The sequence below is a fragment of the Lytechinus pictus genome, chromosome 17 (assembly GCF_037042905.1).
Source record: "Lytechinus pictus isolate F3 Inbred chromosome 17, Lp3.0, whole genome shotgun sequence".
Taxonomy (NCBI): domain Eukaryota; kingdom Metazoa; phylum Echinodermata; class Echinoidea; order Temnopleuroida; family Toxopneustidae; genus Lytechinus; species Lytechinus pictus.
Window position 1 is genome coordinate 24,943,293 of NC_087261.1, and position 26,947 is coordinate 24,970,239.

Here is a 26,947-nt window from a genome sequence, read left to right on the forward strand (position 1 = left end):
TGTGTTGTTAGAAGTTGTTCTTTTTAATAAGACATATAGTACGTTCGCATTCGCGTCGATTTTGTTTTCATTAAATTCATAATTATTGTTGACGTGTAAATGTTTTGTTTGACTCACTCAGCATAATAAAACACTTTATTATGTCAATACTAAACGTAAAGCAAAAGATAATGTTATCAGAGAAATATATTATGCAAATCAAAACATCAAAGAAAATGCGCAACTTGTGTGCATATGCATGAACGTAAACCAAGTCTGCAATGCCAGATGTACATGTATATTCTCAAGCCGGCATCCAGCTTCCCATACATGGGTGCACAGATAAAACAATCACACGCATCCAGATCCAGACTGAAAGCCCTATTAAAGCATCGAAAATAAACGAGCTTTTAAATGCGTCGATATGGTTCATCATGACGTTTAATTCTGTATGGCCCAGCAAAAACAAGCTCTATCCTTTACATGTATACCGTTCTTGTTATTCCTACTCCTTTTTCCCCTCCTCTATTTATTTATGATTTTGAAAATCGCGACTGACACCTCTTGCCCCCTATAGCACCGCCGATGAATCGACCTTTTCATGCAAGCAAATAAATACCGAAGGAGGGGATGTTAACCTGACAGACAGCAAACCTCGCGACGTAACAGTCTTCATCATACCATTTCCCGCTGATTGGGTTCATAAGCGCACAATTATGTCCTTCCTTGAACTGAAGATTATCAGCCCAATCTGCACAAAAATGAGGGTTTGAAAAAAAAAGATATTCTAAAACATGTTTATTCACTTCAATAATGATTATTATCTATATTATCATTAAAATCACACGATCACAAAGCTTTAAAAATACCAATATACTGCAAAAACTCTGGTGTTGATTTAACACCAGCCCGGAATCTATATATGTCCACACCAGAGAAGTGTTAAACAACACCAGTTTCGTTTTGGTCTAACACCAGATTAGTATAGATTCCGGGCTTGTGTTAAATCAATACCGGAATTTTTCAGTGTACACCCCTCGTAAACACACCTATAAACACTTCAGTAAAACACATCCAAACCCCACGCACATAGACATATACCGCAATTCTTTAAGAAATTTCATTTTACGGTTTGGTACCCTATATGACTTTACTCAAGAGTAATCATCTAATAATAATTCATATCACCCCATAACGACTGTAGCATTTCATTTTTGATACATATTTTCCTAAATCGACGGCTAAGTTTACCCTGACAAAAGTTATTGTAAAAATAGCAGAAAAACTAATAAAAAATATTGCCGAAGGTAAAAAAAAAAAATCCATCGAAGAATAAAAAGAAAGGTATTAGAATTTCAATGATTTGATTTGTGACGTCATATGCGAGCAGCTTTCCTACATACCGAATGGTAAAAACAATGAAATGTCATTTTCTCTGAAAATTGAAAATGTTTTTTTATTTAATGTATATTCAGTATATCAATAGACAAATCATTTTACACCCGTTCCTAAAAAGAAAACAAAAATAAGTCATCACGAACCATTACAAGTTTGCATTTTATATTACATAACATATGGGCAGCTGCTTGTCTATGACGTCATGTGATATCCGTTTCCCACCAATGAAAGATTTCCATATCATTTTTGTGGGGGGGGGGCGTTCTATTTTTTCTACTTTCTGCTCAGAATATGATAACTGCTAACAAAATAACGACCGTAGCATACTAATTATTGATGACGCGCGCCATTTTATAGGGAAAGTAACATAGAGAACAACAATTATAAGATTCTGGGATAAAAAAATTCTTATAGCGGACATTAAAACGTTACCGCTGGCTTACTTCTGTACGAACTTTGGTTGGCTCCAAGGTATATGAAACTGTCAGGAAAACACTCCCAGTGTCCTTTGCCCTCCCAGCAATTCACCCACACGCCCTCCGACATGTTTGTGTTAAGATGAGGACTCAGAAATGTGAAGTCTTCCTCTTCTTCTATGAAGAGCAGAGAAGGTTGGACGAGATGCCCGCTTCCCAAAGTGACGACGCCCCCGTCGCCCAAGTATCGACAGTGCTGCATTGACTCGTGATACTTGTTTCGATAACCATCAACTTTGAAACACTTTGTTTTCCCCGTCTCCCATTCCTCTGGGCAGATGTCTAAACCAGAATTAACAGAACAGGCAATGATGAATTTAAACATACCCCTCCGCATACTAACATAAAGAGAGAGAGTTTGATTTGCATAGTGCAGTTGCTTCTTATTAGGCCTACTTCGAAATCGGAATTCATTCGCCGATACAAAAATTCGATGAGATAACCTTTAATCTTAAAAAAAGGGTGATCTCAACCTTCCTGTCAAAGATATATCAAAATGAAACTACGGCAAATTTTTTTTCTTCAAATATGATCAAATACTTTTTGATCAAACCAAATTAAACATAGATAACTTTGTTTCAATTAATTCATTTTTTTAAGATTAGAGTTAGAGCTATAATTAGAAGAAAGAAAATGCACAACTAATAGTAGAGAAGTTTGTCAGATTAATTGATCCTAACTCTCTACCAAAACAAATTACCATTCTTTATTTTATAAAGAAAATATATATTCGGAATAATTGGATAGAAACTGGATAGATTTTTTTTTTCAATGACACAAAACAAAGAGAAATAAAAAGTGAAATTTGAAGAGCTCTTTTCCATGAGAAAGTGCTCCCCAATACACTAAAATTGAATGGTAGAAATGGGCAAAAAAATGTATCGTTAATAGTTGGTTGATTTCTAAGTTTTAAAGACTGAAATGAAAATAACTAAATCGTTGAGGCATACGTAGGCTAGGGAATATTTCTACAATACCTCCACAATTTTTATTATCAACAAAAGTTTGACCTTTAAAATGGTGTAAGATCTTTCATAATTCAGAAAGTAACAAAATATGGTTGCCAGGGATCGAAACGATTGAGACCCAAAATTTATGTTATTTCAAACCCTCAAAAGCTATATTCTGTAGCACTACGTTGAACATCCGAGTTTTCTTAATTTCTCTCCTTTTCCTATTCCAAGTTTTTTTGCAATGAGCTCTTCAAACTCACAATCTTCTGCCTATTAACGTTATTTCCGAAAGAAATCGTTAAAAGAAAACTACTAATGATATGATTGTAACATACCGCTGTATTCACAGTGTGCTCCAGCGAAACCTATAGGACAAGAACATCTATAACCTCCGATTTCCTCCGCGCACGTTCCTCCATTAAGGCACGGCTCAGTCTGACAAGCTAGAAGACAGAACCGTACAGCCAACATAATAAATATGTACAATAAATGTATTCTTCCGGCCTTATTTCTACGGTGAATATAGCGTAAAATTTACGAAAGACCCGCATTAAACGTCGGGAGTCGCGCATCAAGTTGCCAGGAATTTACCGTATTTTTATTTGGATGGTAAATTCCCGGCAACTTGCTGCGTGACTTTCCACCGTCATTTTACGGTTTACCGTAAACCTCGTAAGTCAATAGGCATCTGTTTTTATCTTATATTGAATATTATAGCAGACATGAAGAAAGAAGAGATACATTTTTGATGGAGGAGAGATGTCATGCATTTCAAAAGTTCACTCTCCTCCACACACACCCCACTCACCTGCACGGAAACACCTATCCCATGCACGTACACGTGCACACACAGAAAACATGTTGTGTAGCTTTGATTATAAACCACAAAAAAATGATGAATTAAATAATTATTTTCAATAAAATATTTTCGCATAAAGAATTATTTCCATGACATTTCCAATAAAGGGTGTCTCTAAGAATTCAAAGGCTAAAGAAAATGCGAAAAATTTCTTACCAGATTCGCATTGCAATCCTCCATAACCTCCTCGACAATTGCAGCTAAATCCGTGAACCTCTTCCATGCATAACCCTCCATGTAAACAGGGTTCGGAAAAACAATCTGTATTATTTGTATGAATAAAGTAATTTGTAAGGAACGCGAAAGTGTATAATGTAGTTTAATTCAAAAGCTTCAAACAAACTCATTGGATTTATTCAATTGTTACTTAAGCCCTTACAAGATTTTCCTAGAAAAAGATGGCTACATACATTTTGATCCAATTAAGCGACAAAACGTTTCTCCCAAAATTTGGTAAACACAAGAGGAGTAAGCAAGTTTGTAGTTCCACTCTGCGCATGATCAGAAGATTCTGCGCATGATCAAAGGAAAGTCATTTGTACTAAAGTGACATGGTGGTTTAAAATTTAATGAGATAAGCACCAACTTCGATGTCTTGATTATTCATATATTCTTTTGAATTGTGTTTTTCATTCACATCCACAAAAAACAATGCGTCCACGAATGACTGGTATTATTGCACAGTTTGCCAAGTACATTGTACAACATCCTCTAATATGCATTCAAAGTAGAAATGCAACAAATAACTTCATAGAGTGTTTATTGATGTGCTATTCTAGTCACCTGGTCTATTCAATTTCTTCATCACGCTATGTAAGGCATGCATACGTAATACCTTGCTTTGAAATCTGCCTATCTTAATGAAAGAAATGAAAGGTCATTTGACCAAAATTGTCCATGAAGTAACTACGAACTGGTCTATTGGTATCTCCTCGAGCAACCGGCCAGCGTGACGGAATGCCATACTCATTGCGCTTACTGTACAATGGCAAGGTTGTGGGTTCTGATTCTGGTATAGGCAAGAAATCATATGTACATTTTCTATCTTATTAAAACAAAAATTGAGGTGAGGCTTTGAACAAAATACAGTCTGGTATACTAATTTCAAAACGACTGATCTTTGGTAAGGAAAGATAAAAAGGTCCAAAGAAGACGAAGGAAACATTTCACGGGGGGGGGGGGGGGGGGGTGGGGTTACAATGAAATTAAATTAGGCCATACTCACCTGGAAAACCACAGTATAGCGAAGTTCTGTTGCTTAAGGTCCGAAAAGGCATGCTCTTCAACGCTAATTGGATAGTTAGACCAGAATCGAGGAGAGACTGACAGCTATCGTCTCGGCCTACTATTGTACATGATCCCTCGCCGAGTACAAGCCTACCTGTATTTTTTTTAGATAGTCGTTTAAATGAAAATAACATAAAGATAAGGATGATGATGATGACGATAGTGATAAAGATGATGAAGATGGTGGTAGTAGTGGTGGTGGTGGTGATAATGATGTTGATGATGGTGGTGATGATGATGGTGATAATGATGGTGGTTGTGGTGTTGATCGCAGTGATGAAGGCGGAAATATTGATGACGAACGTGGTGATTATGACAGGGATACTGACGATGGCGGTAATGATGAGGATGGTGTTCATTATTTTTTTACAGGTCTTTGGCAAATTATAATGTGTTTCTATCATTTCAGCTCTAAACTGTTTTGTTTAAGAATAATAGCGCACTGCTACACTCAACCGAGGTGTGATAAATAATTATTCCTTGAATGCTATGACCACTACTGATAAAGTGGTACACTCTGTACTTCGAGCTAAACCCAGAGTTATAGACTCCAATAACACTGAGTAAAATTTACCCAATATAAGGCAAAATTCATGTTTATTAAAAGGGTAAATTTCAATGTAATATTGCGTACAAATTGCAAAATATTTCGTATCTTTTGACCAAATCAACATGCCTATTCCCATTTTACCCAATAATGGGTAAACTTTTTATTTTGTTTTATGATTCTTTTTATCCTCTGACAAAAGGCGCTTAATAAATTGATTTAAATTATTATTAGTAGTAGTATTGTTATCATTATTATTACTATCATCATCATTATCAACATCATTATAATCTATAAATACCAACGGCTTTTTATACGGTTTTACTGGACGCACGTTTTATACAAAGGAATTTCAATATCGAAGTCAATAATTAAAGAGGAGTAAAACCACTAAAATCCTTTAAATCCTGTTAAATTTTCACAATTAGAAACAAATCAAAGAAACAGATTTATGATACTTTGAGAAAATTTGAATTATTGATAAGCATGTTTAGCTCATTAATCCTCTGGATATGCTCCAACGGCACTTCAACAAAAATATGTGGTGTCCCACATGAAATACTCCCACATTACTTTTGTACAAATTTTACTTAAACTTATATCTGTTTTATCAAGTCTATCGTTATAGAGCAGGTTTCCGTTTTATGGGAGGGCATTTTCGAGTCCTACATATTTTCATAAGATACATCACAGAGAAAAGTTTTTATTGTCGTATAAAGCGGGTACGTCGGCAGCCGGAGGGGGGGGGGGGGGGCTTACCTTATTTCGAAATCCGAACCTACTTAAACTCACCTTGCATATACTGCTGGAATAGAAGGAGGAGGATGACCGACTTCGGATTAAGCTAATGGTGAAAAATTGATAGGAAGATAACGTTTTTTTCATGGATTTTCATTAAATGCCACAAAATACTGATACAATGATGAGATGGGAAATATGTAAATTAATAAATAAAACACAAAAATAGCATTTAAAGATGTAGGCACACTTGATGGTCTATGATATCATGAAGTTAAAGGTGGGGGGGGGGTACTATAATCTAAAAATAACTATATAAAGATAAGTAGAGTAAAAATCAATGATCTCATAAAAATCTGCAAAAAAATATTGGAGTTTTTAATAGTGAATTATCTGGTTACCTTTTCAATAATATACACATTTGACGAAATTGAATCCTGATGAATTTGACACGGATGAAAACTTTTAAAATGGAAAATGCATGTTTCGTAAAAACCATCTCCTACAGTTTCAAAGAAAATGTACGAAGATACACGTATGAATTAGATGTTATGTATGTTTGAAACTGAATCAATAATTACGTAATACAAAAATACAAAATATGCAATAAATGAAAAATCAAACTCAGGCATCAAATTACACAATACTAATGAAACTTATACATAGAATTTTGCAATGGTGATAAAATTATTAATACTGAAAAAACGAACACTCAGCACATTATAAACATCATTTACCTTAATCATTATCGCGTTCACTCCGTTAATGAAAGTATAGGCCTGCGGGTTTTCAGTTCTCATGGTAGAATATTATACGTGCGATATCTTCGAGCTCCGATCCAATTCTGCCTAAAGAAATACTCGCAGAGCAGTTTTATTAAGATTGATATAACCCTGCCCGTCGTCATGACGTCATTTGGGCCTATATATCTATTTAATGTGAATATATTGATTATAATGATGATTATCAATGCCATCGGCCTAATAGTTCGGAATAGTCTTTACTTTAGATACTATTTTTTTACTGAATTATAATAATTATCGTCATCATCATCAGATGTCCCAATGTAAGCATTTACATTTTTTTTGGTTTTTGTTTATTTGCTTATATTCCTTACATTGTATATTTGTCTTGTATCATTTTGTATTTCTTGTTATGAACAAAATATTGGCAATTGCCAGTGAAGTTCTGATAAATTCAATTCAATTCAATTCAATTCAATTCAATTCAATTCAATTCATTTAAGCGATTCCGCATGACTAAACTCTTTTATCTTAACCGGGGCTCGAAAGGCAGTGGCGAATCCGAGTGGAGGGGTCCATATAAGGGCATGGGAACCATGAACGTATATCGGCGCCATTAAATATTTTATGAGAAACCATCCCTCATTAAAGGGTCATCACTGTAATCACAACCCTTGACGACAGGGGGGGGGGGGGGTTAACAAACCTCTCTTGTGCATTCTTCCAGGGATATCTTTTTTTTTTTTTTTTTACAAATGTTGACAACCTTCGTCTAATTTTGTTCGACATATTGCTTGTTTTTAAGAACGAAAATATGAAAACAAAATCATTACAACAAGTACTCCAAGAATCATTATTGTCCCATTTTTTCATAACACCATTGGCGATGATTAATTTCAACTCGAGGCCATTAACCTAATCACTTATTCTATTCTCCTTTGATTTCATTGTTTCCCTACATTTTATTTAGGCCGCGTGCTTTTGCAATCTGACGGAAGTGCATTTAGATGGGATAAATTGGATTTAAAACGATACTCCAAGCAACACAATAAATATATCTATTCATCGAGTAAAATGATGACATTTTCATCAAAATCTGATCAGAAATAACAAAGTTATTATATAATAAAGTTTAACAATATTATTTTAAATATTTAGTATATGCACGTCATCATGGATATGCATTATGAACCGGAATTCCTCTTATTTTCTTAATACACTTTTGAGAAAAGAAATAACAATTTATAAATATATTTTCGTTTATGTACGTATGGTATGCTTTTATATCAAAGTACGTTACAGCAATTCATTTTTTATGCATTAAATAATTTGTCAATCCAATCCAATTATTTTCATCCTTGGTGGACAAAGTTTAAGTTTAAAAAGAAAATCCGTACAATAAAATACAAAATTATAAGTGGGGGTATGACATCATCAGCCTGGTCATTGCATATTCATAGGGATATGCATGTTCGGATTTACGGAAATATTGTAGAAATATAGAATATCATAACTTGCTATATCTTTGTCCGATTTTAATTAGTTTTAAGTGTTTTGTTTGTCTGATTTCGATTCATCTGTTCATACACTGTTGGTCATAATGGTGGAATAATTATTTTTACCCCAGTTTAGGGAAGGATTAAAAAAAATTATTTATTTCTAATAGATCTAGATAATGGCATACATTCTCAGATTTTATTGAATATTGATTTGCGAGTGTTTCTTTTGCGTGACTGCTAAATCATATGTGTGCTACTATGCTAATCAGCTAGGGAACCTACGTCCTTAAATCATAATTGACAGTAATGAGGATTAATGCCTCACAAAAGGGCACTTATATAGCTAATCGACACGATTTTTATCCTGGGGCCTCACAGTAACGAGGCCATTACTTAGCCCCTGAATCATGACTGTACGCAGTGTTTGCTAGGGTACGCGGCCGCCCCCACAAATCCCCCAAAACGAAGAAAATGCAATAAATTGTCAAAAATTCATTGCAATTTCCCCCCGCCCCCAACAGGAAAAATTTCTCTGTGTGGCCATGCCTTGAACCATAATGCATGGCCCTACAGAGGAATTTTTCCTGTTGGGGGCCGGGGGAAAATGCAATAAATTTTTGACAATTTATTGCATTTTCTTCGTTTTGGGGGATTTGTGGAAGGGGCCGCGTACCCTAGCAAACACTGCGTACAGTCATGATTCAGGGGCTAAGCAATGGCCTCGTTACTGTGAGGCCCCAGGATAAAAATCGTGTCGATCAGCTATATATCAGTGCCCTTTTGTGAGGCATTAATCCTCATTACTGTCAATCATGACTTAAGGACGTAGGTCCCTTAGCTGATTAGCATAGTAACACACATATGATGAAGCAGTCACGCAAAACAAATACTCGCAAATTAGTATTCAATAAAATCTGAGAATGTATGCCATTATCTAGATCTATTAGAAATAAATAATTTTAAAAATCCTTCCCTAAACTGGGGTAAAAATAAATATTCCACCTTTATGACCAACAGTGTATAATATTATTATCAGAGCCTGTATCATCTCTTTAATCCTGGGTGCAAAATACGGAAGAGATAAAAATTTGCTGTAAACAACCACCAAATAATTAAAATAAAGAAAGCAGGTAAACAAACACGTCCCTTTTACAACACGTAGGAAATAATTAAGCTAATTCTATTTCACCAACAATGACATTTGCAATTAGGAAAATTAAGTCAGTGTCATTTCGTTGGTCACTATTTTTGGTTATCAAAGCCAAGGCATTTCGTCTATAGTTCTTTATATCGTACTAAAGAGTGGTCACTAGTGTGTTAAGGTATCCATGCACTGATACAAAAGAACACAATTTTCCCCATTTGTTAATGAGCTCCCCTTTAACCTAAAATTTGACTGCAATTTCTTTCTGCTTGCTCATTAGAAGTCCCGCCCCTACATCTTTCTCTGTCGGTTTTTCTTTTATTTTTTTGTTATTTTGTTTTATGATTTTCTGTCCTTCACTGTTCGTATATTTTTAGGCTTGTTTTCTTTAGCTGTTGATATCTTTCCCTCTTATTAATTTAACAGATTTTATTATTTCCTTATAATATTTCCCTCTTTCGCTCTATTGAAATACTATAACTAATATCACTGTCTTCTTTTTATTTCATTGGTCTTTGTAACCACATGCAAGCGTGTTAGTGTCAATCTACAATTTTCTTTTCGCATTTAGTCGATAGAGCATAAGATTAAAGCTCAAGTCTACCTCAGAAAAATGTTGAATCGAATAAACAAAGGAAAAATCAAACTCGCATAACACTGAAAATTTCATCAAAATCGGATGTAAAATAAGAAAGTTATGACATTTTAAAGTTCGCTTATTTTTCACAAAACAGTGATATGCACAACTCGGTGACATGCAAAATGAGACGGATGATGATGTCCCTCACTATTTCTTTTGTTTTTTATTGTTTAAATTATGCAATATTCAATTTCTACAGATTTGACACTAAGGACCAACTTTACTGAACCATTTAGTATTAAACAATACTAATTCATCATGTTCAGGGAGGAATTGATCATCGTTTCAATCGACAATGAGAAAAAAAAAAATAACATTTCATATAATAAAATACAAAAGAAATAAAGAATGGATGAAGTCATCAGGCTCCCAATTTGCATACCGATCAGGATATGCATATAACTGGAGCGTTGTGGCCCAGTGGATTAGTCTCCGGACTTTGAAACAGAGGGTCGTGGGTTCAAATCCCAGCCATGGCGTAATTTCCTTCGGCAAGAAATTTATCAACATTGTGCTGCACGCAACCCAGGTGAGGTGAATGGGTACCTGGCAGGAATTTATTCCTTGAAATGCGTATGCGCTGTAATTATTACCCAAGCTACAGCTTGGGTAATAATATCCAAGTCCTTTGGAAGTGCATAGAGACATTATTCATAATTGTGATATGCGCTTTACAAGAACTGTGTATTATTAATATTATTATTAAATCTTTTGTGAAATAAACGAAACTTTAAAATGTAATAACTTTCTTATTTTACATCGGACTTTGATGAAATTTTTAATGTTAGCTTATTGGATTATTCTGTTTTTATTAAAATCATTTTTTTTGTGGACTTGTCCTTTAACAATGTAGATAAAGATCCTGAACACATATTGACCTGATTTTGGGCAATGAATATATTGTTAAAGGAATCAATTTACAGAAGGTTCTTTCACATCAAGATTTTGGGTGTTTTATTTCATGGGCGGAAATCTGCCACCAAAGGAATGGAGACCGGGGGCTGGAAAATTTGACAAGCAAAAAAAGAAAAAGAAAAAAAAAAGTTTTTACCCAAAATGTACGGTCATTTAGTCCAAAATACATGTATTTTTTCGATCGTGAATGGTGATTTTTTTCTCCATCATAAAAGACTAAAAATAGTAGGGGGACATTTGATAATATGTCCACCTTACTATTTTTGGGTAGGGGGACGCGTCCCTCCTGAGATTTCCGCCCATGTTTTATTTGAGGGAAAAAGGATGAATATCAAAAGTAAAAAATAATCAACTCTAATAATAGAAACAGGTGCAAATATCATGTAAGAGAACGAGAAACACAAAATTGGATTTAGAAAGATGGAAAACGAAAATTTCTATCAATGGCATTTTAATTCAATCCAGGTGAGAGGAATTATTATGTTTTTTGTTCATGCAGGGGTTCCTATACCATATAGTGACCACGAAAATTTGTACGCGATAAAGAATTACACAGGAAAACGCTTGGCTTTGATAACTGAGAGTTACCGATGAACCGGCGCTGATTTAATTTTTCTAATGGCAAACACCATTGTTCTTAAAATAAAATAGACTTAATTAACTCCTACTATTTGTAAACAAAGTTTGTTCATTTTATTTCTTAAGGAGATATTTGTTATCCTTTCCTCTTGTTTGCCTAGAGTTTTGTAGGGTAGTGTTATAGTATAGGCGTATCCAGGGGTCAAAAGGGGTCGCCCCCTCGCCTTATTGACGGCGCCATAAAAAAAGAAAATTGAAAAAAGGAAGCAAAAAAGGAGATGAGAAAATGTAGAAGAAAGATGAGAGGAGGCAGAAAAGTGAATGAAACAAGGAGAGGGGGATATCTCCTTAATAACTATTACAGTCATAATTATTAAATAATTAAGTAGTTACGTAAAATAAAAATCTGCTCATGAGGATAATATGGGGCTTAAATATCTCGTCTTTCGGTCAAGATGAATGCATTATTGTGCTTGCGAGTTTCAGTGTTCTTTTGTGAGATTGCGTTTACTTTTCATGATTACAAAAGAGTAATGAATGTCCAAAATTTTCAGTTTGCGCTCGGCGCTTGCATTATTTGATTTCCAGAAATATCAAGTTTGTCATGTGTGTATATCAAATATTATCTGCTCGCACTTTGCATTCGCATTCATTTCAAGATATAGATACGCATCCTGTTCACGATTCCAAGTGATTAGTCTGTCCCACTTAAGTTAGGTCTAAATCGCCAAAACAATTCAGCTCGAGATTTGAGGTTCATTAATTGCTTATTGAGATGCACAGCGTGTTCTTTATTTAACAGCATGCTTAAAATTATTCAGTTTTTCAGATTGGGATATCAAGAATTTTCAACTGTCGCTTCTTGCTCGCATAGTTTGGCAAGGCGTTAATCCACACTTTGCCACTCTCGACCCAGGTGCTAAATGGGTACCCGGTAGGATGCGAAATATATTGTATGTTTGAATTTGCCAGCGCCATAATGAGGCTGCGGTGAATGCAAGGAATGCTCCCCAGGGAGTGGAAATTGCGCACTTTTCGTGCAGGATTGAAATGAATCCAACGACCGGGGTAATAATATGCTGTAACGCGCTTTGAGCCATTCTGGGAAAAGCGCTATATAAGAATTGGCTATTATTATTATTATAGTTTATTTAGAATATAACCACCTCTTTAATGATTACAAAAAGAGAATAGAAATGTCCCGGTTTAATTAAACAATTAATGTTTAACTCTATCTAGGCCAGGATATTTTGGGAGATATGGGGGGGGGGGGGATTCCAGGCCCCCTTTGAGAGTTTTGCCCTCGACTGCGTGATCTCGCCAAAATTGGCAAGCAGGTTGTCTAGGATATAATGTACAAAAATCTTTTTATGATGTTTGGTTGAAAGCACAATTTGCATTGACTTTGTACACGAAATCACGTTTTTGAGCAATTTTTGGCCTGACATGCACTTACAAAAACGTTGCGTAATTTCTAAATCGCGTACCCGGGTGTCGCAAATTTGGTCTCAAAAGCTGCAAAAGACTTGACAGTAAAAAGTCAGCGAGCGGCGTGGTAAAAAAAAATTCGCGCGGCGAAAATATTGCGTGAATCTTTGAGGGGGGGGGGGGTGCCTCCGAGGTCCCCGGCCTAGATAGGGTTAGATCTCAATAAAAATCTGCGCGTCGGTTATAATATCTACATTTGTCCAATTATTCAGGTCACAAAAAATAAATTCAGTTCGCACTTTGCGCTCGCATCGATTGTTACTCGACATCCACTAGGTACATGATTACAAAAAAGTGCTTAGAATGTTCCGTTGTTATGTCCATTTTAGGCATGGGCGGAAATCCGATGATGGACTATTTTTGGCCTTGTATTATGCAAAGAAATACATCATTCAAAATCGAAATACGGAATAAAACAAGTATTTTGAACGAGATGACCTGGCTTACTTTTGGGGTGATAACCCTATTTTCTGCTTGTCAAATTTATTTTGGTCGAAATGACCTTACGTTTGGGGTGATATCCTTTTTTTTCTTTTTGTGCTTGTCAAATTTTCCAGCCCCTGGTCCCCCTACCTTTGGGGAAATCGTCAAAAATTTCAGCTCGCGCAAAGTTGTAAATCTAAATCGTCAAATTTCATCTCGCGCTCGCATTAATTGTTTAGTTAGATACGTGTCTTGTTCATGATCATAAAAATTACTCAAAATTTTTTATTTTCAGGTATGAATAAATTAAATATTCCATAATGAGCTGGCGCTTCGCACACTCAATATTTTTTTGTATGAGAAATTATATTCTGTTTGTAAGAGTAAAGCTAAGATGTACTTGCAACTTGAATCATTATTTAGGACTGCCCCCTCAAAAAACAACAACAACAATATACTATCAGGGGCCGGGTGGGGAAAATGTGGATAGAAAAAAAAACACCATAAGCGAAACCTCAATCTGCTCCTGCTACATCCCATTTAAGCTGTAATCAAGTTAACTGTCATAATTTCATGGCCAAATAAAAAATGTTAAGGACATGATAAATTCAGAGAAGATATAATAATATGACTAAGTTATTGACCTTGAGTTTCTGATCGTTAATCATGTTCTCAGGACAGTGGAACAAGTTCCGTGGCCTCTTCAAATAGTAGTAAAATAATACGCTTTTTATGTCTCCGTTCTATAACAAATACAAAATCTGTGGAACAATTTAGTGGGAGGTTCCCCATTACGGTGAAAATAAAAGATACAATATAAAGGTTCGTTCTATAGTGAACTTAAAGTGATGACCCCTTTTAGGCCAACTTGATATGGCGCCGGTATTAAGTCAATTGTGTTGGTCCATTCCCCAGTCGCGTGTGAGTGTGTATATCAGACAGTGTATGGGTAATAATGCGGGTGTATTTGGCTAGGGGTTAGCATGGTTAGGGTGTGTTTATGTGTTCTGCCGGGAGGGGTTTCCTGGAAAGCTATTTGATTGTCATGCCCATCCAAAATTATATTCATAGATTAAATGAATGAATGAATAAATAAATAAATACAAAATAATAATAGCCAAATGAATTACAAATATAATCGAATAATTTGAACGTGGTCGAATCCAAAATAAGTACTCATTTAGACTGCTAGACTACTCCATCAATTAGGTTCTGTATGAATTACACATATTGAGCATATTGACATACCCACCGGTTCTATTGGGGTTCATGTCCGGCGTGAATCATTCTTTTCTGGTGTTAATCCTTTATAGCAAACAAACTTTGTATCCTTGTAAACCAATAAAATAAAACTCGCCAGTCATAAACGAAGGAAGATTTTCATTTATTCCAACAAATAATGGCGACCGCGTTGCATTGGCTGCTGTTGGGTAGCCTATCTCTGATGATAGAACATTCTGTTTTCTGGAGAGGTGCATTTCTGATCGAGGGTCGAGAATTTGGATGGCGGGAATGGTGGAAGAACACTATCATCTATCAGATCTACCCGAGGTCTTTCATGGACTCAGACGGAGATGGTATAGGAGATCTAAAAGGTAACCACCTTCCTGTAAATTCACATGGAAGATTTTTTAATAGAAACAAAACCGTTGCCTTGTATATACTTTACAACAGAAGATCAGTATCGTGAAGAGAGATATATAGGCATAATATGAACTTGGAGCAGATTATGTTCAGTCTGTATGTATTTATGAATATATGTATTGGCTTATATATATATATATATATATATATATATATATATATATATAGTCAAATGATCTGCTCGGAGATTATAAATAGGTTCAAACAAAGAAAAGTATAAAAACTCCGTGGACAGTAATATTTTAACGAATTTTCGCCCATAGGGCTTTGTCAAGTTATGACAAATTTATTAGATTGCGTCAAAATAATGCATCATAAAAATGCGCGGTATCCAAGCAGTGAGCAAAAGCGCACAGAGGATGACGAAAAGGATACGTCATAAAGGGGAAACGAAAGAAGACAGTAGGAGTAGTAGATAGAGAGAAAATGAGAGAGAGCGCGTGAGAGAAAGAAGAAGAGAGAGTGGGTGAGAAGGAGGGAGATAAGGAAGAAAGAAAAAAAGAAAAAAAGAGAAGAAAAAAGAAAAGGAAAGAGAACAGGAAAGAAAGACAAGGAAGAGAAGGTAAAAGAAAAATAAAAAAAGAAAGAAGAAAACAAATATCCACGTCAAACGAAATGAGTGGAAAGAAACATTGAGAGAGAAAGAAAGAAAGAAAGAAAGAGCGGGTGAGAAGGAGGGAGATAGGGGAGAAAGAAAGAAAAAAGAGCAGGAAAAAGAAAAGGAAAGAGAAAAGGAAAGAAAGGAAGAGTGGGTAAAAGAAAAAGAAAAAGAAAGAAAAAGAAGAAGAAAACAAATATCTACGTCAGACGAAATGAGTGGAAAGAAACATTGAGTCCATTGGGTTGGAGACATCCAAGGCGATGGATAATCTTCTCTTCCAAAAGCTTTCTGTCCTCATCACTTCCTTTGCAAGATAAATTCCGAAGATCTTCATATCATCTATGGTGTGTCCAGGCAAATTGAAGTGACGGGCCACAGGAAGACCTTGAGTGTTGAGTCTAACGGACCTTAGGTGTTCAGTAGCTCTGTCGGCCATCCTACGCTTGGTTTCCCCGATATAGATCAAGTCACAGCGAGAGCAGACGATGGCATAAATCAGGTTGGTGGTGGTACAGGTAAAATCTTCCCTTATTTCCCACGTGCCATTCGGCCCCTTCAGCAAAGTGCAATCAGAAACATTTTCGTCATCCTCTGTGCGCTTTTGCTCACTGCTTGGATACCGCGCATGTTTATGATGCATTATTTTGACGCAATCTAATAAATTTGTCATAACTTGACAAAGCCCTATGGGCGAAAATTCGTTAAAATATTACTGTCCACGGAGTTTTTATACTTTTCTTTGTTTGAACCTATATATATATATATATATATATATAAATTGGGAAAGAAATGAATGAAGAGAACAGTGGTAGGCGTAGCTTAAGTCAAGGTTCCCCAGAGCTATCAACTCTTTGGAAAAAATGGTGATGCTGAAAAAATGTCTATGCAGGGAGTCGAACCCGGGGCCCCCAGCTTTAAACGCCGGTGCCTCAACCACTAGACCACATAGATGGGTTAGTGGCTAGCTGTTGTACATGTATAATTTCTCACATTTGTATAATTTGCCCCATACATGTACTGTAACCAAGCAAGAGCTTTGATCTAGCTGAGGCATGGCGGTTTGTCATTCTCGACCACTGGCGTACCTAGGATTTTCCAGGATTTTCGTCAGGGGGGGGGGGGCAAAAAGGTTTTTCAAGCTCGTCAGGGGGGCAGGGATACATGCATAGGTGGTGGCTTTGCATGGGTGGTGGCTCGTCGGGGGGGGGGGGGCAGACTGCCCCTCTGCCCCCCCCCCGTAGGTACGCTAGTGTTCCCGACCTTTCGTTGGAGAACGCAAACGCTTATTTGCGACGGTAGTTGATTTTGGAAGAGACTTTTTGGCCCGTCGTCATGGTCGTAAAACTCTGTCCTGCAATGCATATTGTGCGGCATGAGATTTTTTTCGTTTCGCATCTGGAACGGAAACATTCAATATGCGTTTCGTGTGCAAAATTCTGGTTGCTACTATGGTAACAGCGATATATCCGATTTAGGACGACTTTCCAAAGCCACATTTGGTTCCTCCCAGAGCTCGAGAGGCCACCCAGGGGGCCCACTTCCATTGAAGAGTGGATACCAGGTGCGACCACGCGTAAAAAGGGAAAGAGTGGGCAAGTACGTTACGTGTAGGCCTATGTAACGTTATAAGGGTGTCAAAAACGATGTTTAAAATACTGAAAAAGGATATGTTTTTAATGCTTGTAGGGTTTCACAAGCTAAATACTTGTTAAGAGATGCATTTTCATAATCTGGAAAAGCCTTGCTTCCCTTGTTTAGGGTGCTTTTCGAAACCGCATGGTCGTGCCTGGTATCCACTCATCAATGGAAGTGGTCCCCCCGGGAATTCGAATCTAATCCCCCATTTCTGGGGAAAGTAAAGCATAATGCCCATTACATTGTGTGCTAGAGGCATATCGTTTGTGTAGGCAAGGTAAACAAAATATAAAACACCGCACGTATACATGCTGTGTACATAATCAACGCATGCGAATGGTTTCGGCTGGAGAGGTGATTTGACCCATGGAATCAATTGCCAGAGATCCACCAATAATCCACATTAAATGCAATATCGATTCGATGGACTGTAATGATCTATATCTAAGCCTTAATTCAGTAACTTTTTTCTCACTCAATATGTACTCGATTTGTTTGAAAAACCACTTTCTTATCCATGTCATGATCTATTTTAGGTCCTGCATTTCGAATATCTCCAGCCATCAGTCGTAATTACATGCATGTATAGTGCGGGTGTCGTGGGAAATAATTTTGCACACGAAAAGCAGATTTGTAGGGCCTGTAACCCCCCTGTAACACAAAGCTTAGCATTGATTGTAAAGCAGTTTTTCTACGTTTGATCCTATTGACTATAATGTACAATCAATCCTAAAAATCAAGTGTATGATTAAGCGTTAACTTTTGTGTTAGGGGACCCTAATATTAGCGTCCGTGAGGATCGCGAAAGGTGGCAATTGTTCAAAACTCACCAACACCCGACAAAGGAAATTTAATTGGAGGTGTCGAAAATATGTTTATCTGGGTCGCCCAAGCCACTAACCCGTCTCTGTGGTCTAGTGGTCAAGGCACCGGCGTTCAAAGCAGGGAGCCCGGGTTCGATTCCCGGCAGATACATTTTCTCGGCATCACCAATTTTTCCTAAGGGCGGATAGCTCTGGGAAACCTTGATTTAAGCTACGTCTATAATGTTCTCTCCATTAATTTCTTTCACAACATGTTTAAATACAAGAGTTGCCAAAGCTGTTGTACATGTATAATTTCGCACTTTTATATTATACATGTATATATATATATATATATATATATATATATATTATACACACACCCACACTTTTACCTATAACTGTTTTACATGTCCAGGGTCAATCGGAGAAAAAAATGCGTTTAAACTCAAGCACAAGTCCCAAATTGGTTGCTTTGAACTGCGTAGGAATGTTAGAGTTGCGATCGATTGCAACTATTCCTGTAACAGACCCTTGGATATATATGTATTTCGTTTCGGCCATCTTCAGGAACTTATTTTCATAGAACGGAACTGCTTACAAAGTGAACTGTATAAATAAGATAACAAAGGCAGACCAGAGCTCAAACAATCTAAACAACGGTAAACAAACATCACAAGAACAAAGCTGATAAACAAATGTTAAATGTCAATTTCACCCCCCCCCCTTCCACAAAAAAGGAAGTTTATTGATGAAGACAAATCGAAAATTAGAGATCCATAATTAAGAAAATTAAGTGAAACTAAGTTGGGTGTAAAGTAATTAAAAAAAAATTATGAAATATCTAAACATTAAAAAGGTGGGCAAGGACTTAGATTGATCACGGGGGTTGCCATACTGTATACTGCGTTTCGCACGTTCCTTCTATAGATTCTTTTTAAAAATGTACACATATATATATATATATATTCATTCATGACCTATATCTCTTATACCAGGTATCACAAGTCGTCTTGAATATTTTCTCGACATCGGAGTCGGGGCGATTTGGCTCAGCCCTATATATCGATCACCGTTCGTCGACTTTGGCTACGACATAAGCAATTTCACCGACATCGACCCCATCTTCGGGACGCTGGACGACTTCGATGAACTAGTTGATCATGCCCATGACCTCGGTGAGTACTTAAGGGGTCGGGGATCTCGGGGGGGGGGGGGTTAGGGTCAAGTAAATGCAAGGCAATGTTTTTGTACGCAATTGATTCGTGATGTAATTCGTTACGACTCCGACTCCTCTGTTTACACAGTTTTTATCCCTTCTATTTCCCCCTTTTCATTACTTAAAAACATCACAGGGGCGGTCGTTTCAACACCCCACCCTCCTCCGAAACGTTCCTGATATCTATTGACATATATGACGGGGCAGCACGACTGTGTTACCGGATAGGCGAAGGCCAGTACGAAGGGGGCACTTCTCTCTAAGGGCAGATCTGGACCCTGTCTTACAAAGAGTTGCTTTTGATCTAATCAACCACAGCCAGTGGCGTGACTACGGGGGGGGGGGCACGTGCCCCCCCAATCGGCTGACAAAAAAAAAAAAAAAAAACGGGGTAAAGGAGAAAAAGAGGGAGAAAGGAAGAGAAACTAAATGGGAAAGAATACATTATTGTTCATTATAATGAAAACCTCCCGTTTTCAAGTCAATATACACCAAACTGCCAAATATATTTCCTCGCACTTCGAGTTATTATTGTTTTATGTACAATAGTATGCTTCTTTTTCATGACTACTTAAAGTGATTGCCCCATTTTAAGGTGTTAATATAAAACATTTCCTGTCCGTGCTTACGTTCGCAGTAGTGGATTGGTGAAATAATGTCTGCTCTCCATGAATTCCTAGAATCAGTCCTTTAAATGTCCCTTTTTCTAATCTGAATATCAAAAATTTTCAGCTCGCGCTTCGCGCTCGCATCATTTGGTTAGTTAACTACGTATTGTCTTCGTGAATTCCTACAAACAAGCCTTATAATGCCCCTCTTCAGGTCTGAATTTCCTAAATTTTCAGCTCAGGCTTCGCGCTTGCAAGATTTGATTAGTGAGATGGGTATCATGATTACAAGTTCTTTATGTGCATGTTTAGATGGAATTCTAACAAAATCAGCAAGCGCTTATTGGCACTCGCATTAGATGACTATGGTGAGATGTGTATACTCTTAATGGATTCCTAAAATATAGTCCTTAAAATCTTCCTGTTTTGGAGTCAATATTTACAAAAATTTCAGCTCGCGCTTCGCGCTCGCATTATGTAGCGAGACAGGTACGTATCATGATTACAAAAAATTGATTATAATGTCCCTTTTTATGTCTGAATATAAAAAAAATTTTAAGCTCGCGCTTCGCGCTCGCATTATTTGACCAGTGAGAGACATATCCGTTTAATGGCACTGTCCTTAAAATGTCTATTAGTTCAGTAAACCTGGCAACTGGGTGCGCTTTGCGCGCTCACTTAGTGACTCAAAATTTTTGCTGGTGCCCCCCCCCCCCCCAATGCCGTGACCCACGGTACGCCACTGACCACAACTATGGAAAGCCAGAAATGCCAACATTTAAAATGAATGTGTATTCAAAATTTCTTCTAGATATGATATATAGCCACACATTCATCGTTGTCTTAACAATTAGGTGCGCTCCTTTTAGTTCACAAAGTACATTGTGCATATTTCCTGTTGAAAAGAAAAATGACGACAATTATATATACATATACAGTGTGTCCCACAAAAACGAAACCGAAATATATCGATGATTTATCATAACTTAATCACAAATACAATAGATAAATGACCTACCATTGTAAAGCTTATAATCTCTTCTTTCATCTGAAATTACTTAGATTATTTCTCATTCACGCATGAGTGAGCAAAAACAATTTGAAGAAGGGATACCAAAAAGTCATTTGGCGGGCTGTATCTGGGTTTCAAAAAGAATACCACATTTGTAAACAGTTCAATATCTGCTCTTTAATTTGATACCTCAATTACAGAAAATGGTCAAGAAATAACAAAGTTCTGGTTATTTGAAATAAGGCTTGAATTTCAATAATTTCATAAAATGAAGAGGTTTTACAGGCTAGCGTTCAAACTCACTCGACACTCCGTTTTGTTGACGATCAGCCATGCATTAAATCTTTTGTTAACTATGCGATAGCTTCTGTGGGAAACTGGTGAACAACTGCGTAGCCAGGATTTCATTTTGGAGGGGGCGGTAAATGCACGCGAAGCGTGCCAACACTTACAGAGCGCGCGAAGCGCGCTCCCTAGGGGGTGGGTGCAGGGAGGGGGAGTTTCCCCCTCCCTTAGCGAAGCGCGAAGCTTTCGGTGTTTCATAAATTAAAATGAAAAGGAGCCGTCTCTCTTGTCTCTAGTACTTATATCAGCTCCAATCAGTTGACTATATTGTGATTTTGAACCTTGTTTTTAAAAGTGATTGTGAACGCACAAAAAAGGGATAAAATTGAGAAAATTAAAATAATAATTACTCCGCGCGAAGCGCGAAAGCTAAAGCATAGTTTTTTTTCTAAGGAAAAGGGTCCCGAGATAAGGGTATTCTATAAGTTATATTGAATGCTTCCCTTGGAAAGATCAGATTTGATTACAAACAATTTAGCGACAGTTCATATCTTTAACTCGCCAAACAGAGGAGAAAAAGGGTATATGCCGGGAGGAAGATATTCCTCCCCGCGCAGAGCAATGAAACTCTGAAATTTCAAAGGGCGGACGTTTCATCAAATGCAGATATCTCTAATACCCCATCGGCTCTGATTCAATTGATTTTCTAAGATTATTGAACTTCATTACAAGGAAAATAGTGCGCAAAAAGTTGAACCTTTTGTGATTTATTGACATTATATATTATAAAAAAAAGGATGATGTATAATTTCTTTGACCTATCCTGAAGCGCTTCATTTTGAATGATAAAGAAACTTAAGTGTAATTCAAAATTTCAAACTGAGGGCGCGAAACAAGACAGGAGATGATTGTCCAGGGAAATGACTTGAAGTTGAATAGAATTTGATGAAAAAAAATATTGTACTGTTTTTTTATTTAATACGACACGAAATTTATACCTTCCTCTTTTTAAATCAGGAACCTGTTTACCCCCAAATTATGGTTGTTTAGTAATGAGCTGAAAAGCGGGAGAAGTTGCCTATATGGAGGTGACGGCAGAAATTAATATCAAGATTTTACCAGCCCGGAGTCGACCCGACCAGAAGTTGCGCGATCAATGTGAAAAAAAAGATAACTTCATATACTTCGGCCTATTACTCTAATTCCATGCCCTAATGTATACATTTGAACATTTCAAACACATAGCTGAGGTGGAAAAACAGGGTTAGGGAAACAAAGAAGAACTGCAATATTGTTATTTAACCGCGCACATATATATAAATTTAGAGCAAGAGTGGAGGAGTTTCTCTTTTGAGAAAATAAAAGGAATAAAAAGAAAAACCCACAAAGCTACATTTCTTCCCTTTCCTTCCTTCGCTTTTCCTTTTTTCTTTTCTTTTTCCCCTTCTTTTTTTTTTCATTTTGGGGACGTTTTTTTGGGGGGGCGACCGCCCCCACCGCCCCCCCCCCCCTGGCTACGCGCCTGCTGGTGAAAACACGTTTATTTCATGAAATTATGGAAATACAAGCATTATTTCGAGGGAACATAACTTTTTTACATCTTGACCATTTTTTGTTATTAAGGTATCAAATAAAAGAACAGATATTGAACTTTTTAGGCATGTGATTTTCTTTTTGAAATTCAGATACCCCCCGCCAAATGTGTTTTTGGTATCCTTTCTTCAATTTTTTTTGCTCACTCATGCGTGAATGAGGAATAATCTAAATAATATCAGATAAAAGAGGAGATTCTAAGCTTTATTTTGTTAGGTCATTTGTCTATTGTATTTGTGATTAAGTTATGATAAATCATCGCTTAATCTCGGTTTCGTTTTTTCTGGGACGCACTGTATAGCAGATATAGTTCAGGTTGATCAGATCAATCAAAACTATTTTGTAGACGGCACCCGTTGATAAAAAAAGAATCAGGGGCCTAACGATGGATCTTTACATTCAATAGATCAAGACTCGTTAATATGACAAAACATTCAATAGAATGTCCCTGGGTTGACTTTAAGTTGACATTAAATTATGATATTGGATTGTTCGATTTGAAAATGTAACAATCCATTATCATAATATAATTTCAACTGTCATTTGACATAAGAGCAGTTATCAACCTTTTACATTCCCATGGGGGGCTAATAATGATAATGCGTATTTGTTCATTGGTTTATTTAGGAATCCGGGTAATATTGGATTTTGTACCCGGTTACACAAGCGACCAGCATCCATGGTTTGTCGAAAGCAGGAAGAACCGCGACTATCGGAATCCTTACAGGGATTACTTTGTTTGGAAGGACCCGAAGCCTGGCTGTGTGTCGTCCGACCCTAGAGAATGTATTCCGACGAACTGGGTAATGCTACGAGTTAATGCTACGACTTCACTAGGCTGTTGCCTGTTTCACGCCGATGTAAAGCAGTTGTGGTGCCTAGTTTCGCCAAAAAGGTGCCTCGTGGCGTGCAGTTGCTCAAACTGCCCCCCCCCCCCCCCAACTGGCGCATGGTGGCACGTAACAGCATCAAGTGCCAGTTGGGAGGCAGTTTATGCCACTGTACGCCACTAGGCGTCATAACCGCTTTATATTGGCGCAAAGTGGTACCAAGTGGCGCCGAATGGCCTAGTGTACTTTTAGCATTACGTGTTGGCATGACCCCATATACTGTTATTTCTGTCATGTAGTACTTTTCCTATGGTTCACATGTGCAGTACCATATACAGGAGCTCTTTCCATTTTTTTAATTTCGATGGGCAAAATACTAAAATGCGGATGCTTCACAAAGTGTACCCTCTCTTGCCATAAGTATGACAGTTTACAACATCGTAAACACTTTTTATAAACCTAAACAATATTATGATTTCCATCAATTTAAGTAAAGAAATTATGTGTTCGATTTCTTGTTTCCGAACATTTCAATAAAAAAGTCCATTCATTACATGTGGTAATGGTTGGATGAAATTTCAGGCCGACTTTGTTAAACGTATAGAAAAAAAGCCCAAAAGCACGAGAACATGATCTAGTCGGGGTTCAAAATCGTGGGTATTTCCTTACGGATATCTTTAACTTTGGAAAACTCCCCTACTTCACAGATCTGTCCTTTCGACGGACCAACATGGACATGGGACGAAACGAGGCAACAGTTCTACTATCACACCTTCCCCAAGGAGCAGCCGGACCTCAACTACCTCGATCCTAGTGTAAGAGAAGAAATGAAGGTATGTCGGTTTCATATTTTCACAACGTGTGAGATATAGTTATACCCGTGTTTCTGCTTAAAGCGCTTGCAGTGTACATGGTACATGTGCATTATCATTTTTTTTTTCGTTTTCACAAAGATTTAACGGATACAATATGCCCAGCGCACACTATGCTATTCGTTGCGATGCGAATTTCAAAGAAATTATGATAACATTTGAAATGAGCATTTCAGATGATAACATCTTAGCGACTAGAGTTGAGAATAGTGGTACGGAGTACTGACATCGGAATTCAGTTTAGTTCGGCACTTCTTGTAAGAATAAAAGCAAATTCAATTTCACATCGCAATGACGTCATCATCGGCTGCGACTTAAAGCCGATTCGGACTTTACTCAAACCACAGAACTTGCCGCAAAGCAAAATTATGATTTTATTATTCCCAACTTAACGCCAAACTTCAAATAAAGCAAGCTTTTTGGAACTTTCAAATTAATGCAAACTGTGATTGATTAGAAAATTGCGTCGCCTCGGATCGATCGCAAAGTGTGCGCTGGGCTTTAGATACCGTGTTGACACTTAATCGGCTTTTGAATCGGCTCGCGGTTCTGAACCGCGAGCCGATGCAGCATCGGCTTTTTCATAGCGTGTAAACGCGAGTAAATTGCATCGGCTCGCGGTTCAAAACCGGCAATTTGCACCACCAAAGTAGTAGGTTCAGAACCGCGAGCCGATGCAGAATCGGCTTTTTTACTACGTGTAAACAGAAAGCCGATTCTGCATCGGCAATTTGTGCGCATTTCATTTACTTTACCATTGTGACGTAATTGTAAGCGCATGACGTATATTGTTGGTGTGCGTATCATTTCAGGTTTTTGCATCGGCTCGCGGTTCTGAACCGCGAGCTGTAACAACGTGTAAACGCAAACCAAAAGCCGATCAATACCGTGTTTACACTTAATCGGCATTTGAATCGGCTCGCGGTCTGAACCGCGAGCCGATGCAGCATCGGCTTTTTCATAGCGTGTAAACGCGAGTAACTTGAATCGGCTCGCGGTTCAGAACCGGCAATTCGCACCACCAAAGTAGTAGGTTCTGAACCGCGAGCCGATGCAGAATCGGCTTTTTTACTACGTGTAAACAGAAAGCCGATTCTGCACCGGCAATTTGTGCGCATTTCAATTACTTTACCATTGTGACGTAATTGTTTGCGCACTGATCCAGCGTTGTCTTTATTATGACGTATATTGTATGTATGCGTATCATTTCAAGTTTTTGCATCGGCTCGCGGTTCTGAACCGCGAGCTGTAACAACGTGTAAACGCAATCCAAATGCCGATTCTGCATCGGCATTTGGTTCAGAACCAAATGCCGATTAAGTGTAAACACGGTACAAGTGTAAACACGGTAATTGTGGCGCTTAAATGCTGACGCGTACTTGATATGCAACGCGCAATCGCATTGATCAATAATAGTGCGCGTCCTCTTCGCATAATCTATCATAATGTTCTATGATAGTGTCCCCAATACCCGAATTAGGGTGACATGGATAAAGAAATAAAATCATTGTCGCTGTCATTGACCAATGCGGTCATGCATTTTATACCACACGCCACTAGGAATTTAAGTGCGTCTCTAATTAAATGGGTTTCTGTATCTGAAAATAATTCTTCGATCTTATCATTCGACTAATTCGAAGGTAGACATAAGCAAGTCTTCTTTTGCATTTCAGAACGTTATTGAATTTTGGATGAAACGACGGGTAGACGGACTGCGTGTAGATGCCGTTGCATTCATCATAGAAGATTATTATATGAGAGATGACCCACCAAACCCGAACTTTCAGCCCTCTGAATTAGCAACTAGGGTAGGTTTGGAATTGTTTTTTCTAAAAGGTTTATCATGTTTATGGGCCGGGGTTCATGACTGTTTCCAGCGGCGTTATTATTTAAAAAAAAAAACACAAAATATAAATAGAAGATATGATAATAATAAATGATAATAATAATACAAATGAAATAATGACAAAAATGATAACAATAATAATGATATAATCATATATATATATATATATACACACACACACACACACACACACACACACATATATATATATATATATATATATATATATATTATATATATATATATATATATATATATCATATATATATATATATATATATATATATATATATATATATATATATATATAGGATATATATATATGAATAAA

The 26,947-nt window shown here is 37.2% G+C and overlaps 2 protein-coding genes across 4 annotated transcripts in view; one reads left to right on the top strand and one right to left on the bottom strand.

Annotated features, from left to right (window-relative positions):
• Positions 1 to 14,956, bottom strand: LOC129280038 (neurocan core protein-like). Of its 3 annotated transcripts, none has more exons than XR_010296222.1 (8): positions 6,975 to 7,085; positions 6,292 to 6,343; positions 4,891 to 5,046; positions 3,822 to 3,926; positions 3,142 to 3,249; positions 1,821 to 2,135; positions 353 to 730; positions 1 to 255 (listed from the first exon to the last, which is right to left on the bottom strand). XR_010296222.1 is itself a non-coding variant. In XM_064111993.1 (8 exons), exons 2-8 carry the CDS (start codon positions 7,035 to 7,037, stop codon positions 579 to 581), a joined length of 951 nt encoding a protein of 316 aa, XP_063968063.1. In that variant the 5' UTR covers positions 7,038 to 7,085; positions 14,917 to 14,956; the 3' UTR covers positions 486 to 578. The 3 variants fall into 3 exon arrangements, 2 of the variants coding, with proteins under 2 accessions (XP_063968064.1, XP_063968063.1); XM_064111993.1 differs by lacking the exon at positions 1 to 255 and adding an exon at positions 14,917 to 14,956 and having other exon boundaries at positions 486 to 730; XM_064111994.1 differs by having other exon boundaries at positions 1 to 730; positions 6,975 to 7,083.
• LOC129280037 (alpha-glucosidase-like) overlaps positions 14,892 to 26,947 on the top strand; it is a 22,215-nt gene continuing 10,159 nt past the window's right edge. Inside the window, exons 1-5 of the mRNA XM_064111992.1 lie at positions 14,892 to 15,263; positions 19,350 to 19,529; positions 23,696 to 23,871; positions 24,606 to 24,731; positions 26,444 to 26,578. Of these exons, the coding sequence (XP_063968062.1) occupies positions 15,068 to 15,263; positions 19,350 to 19,529; positions 23,696 to 23,871; positions 24,606 to 24,731; positions 26,444 to 26,578 (813 nt within the window). The 5' untranslated portion in view covers positions 14,892 to 15,067. The remainder of the gene's footprint in view (positions 15,264 to 19,349; positions 19,530 to 23,695; positions 23,872 to 24,605; positions 24,732 to 26,443; positions 26,579 to 26,947) is intronic.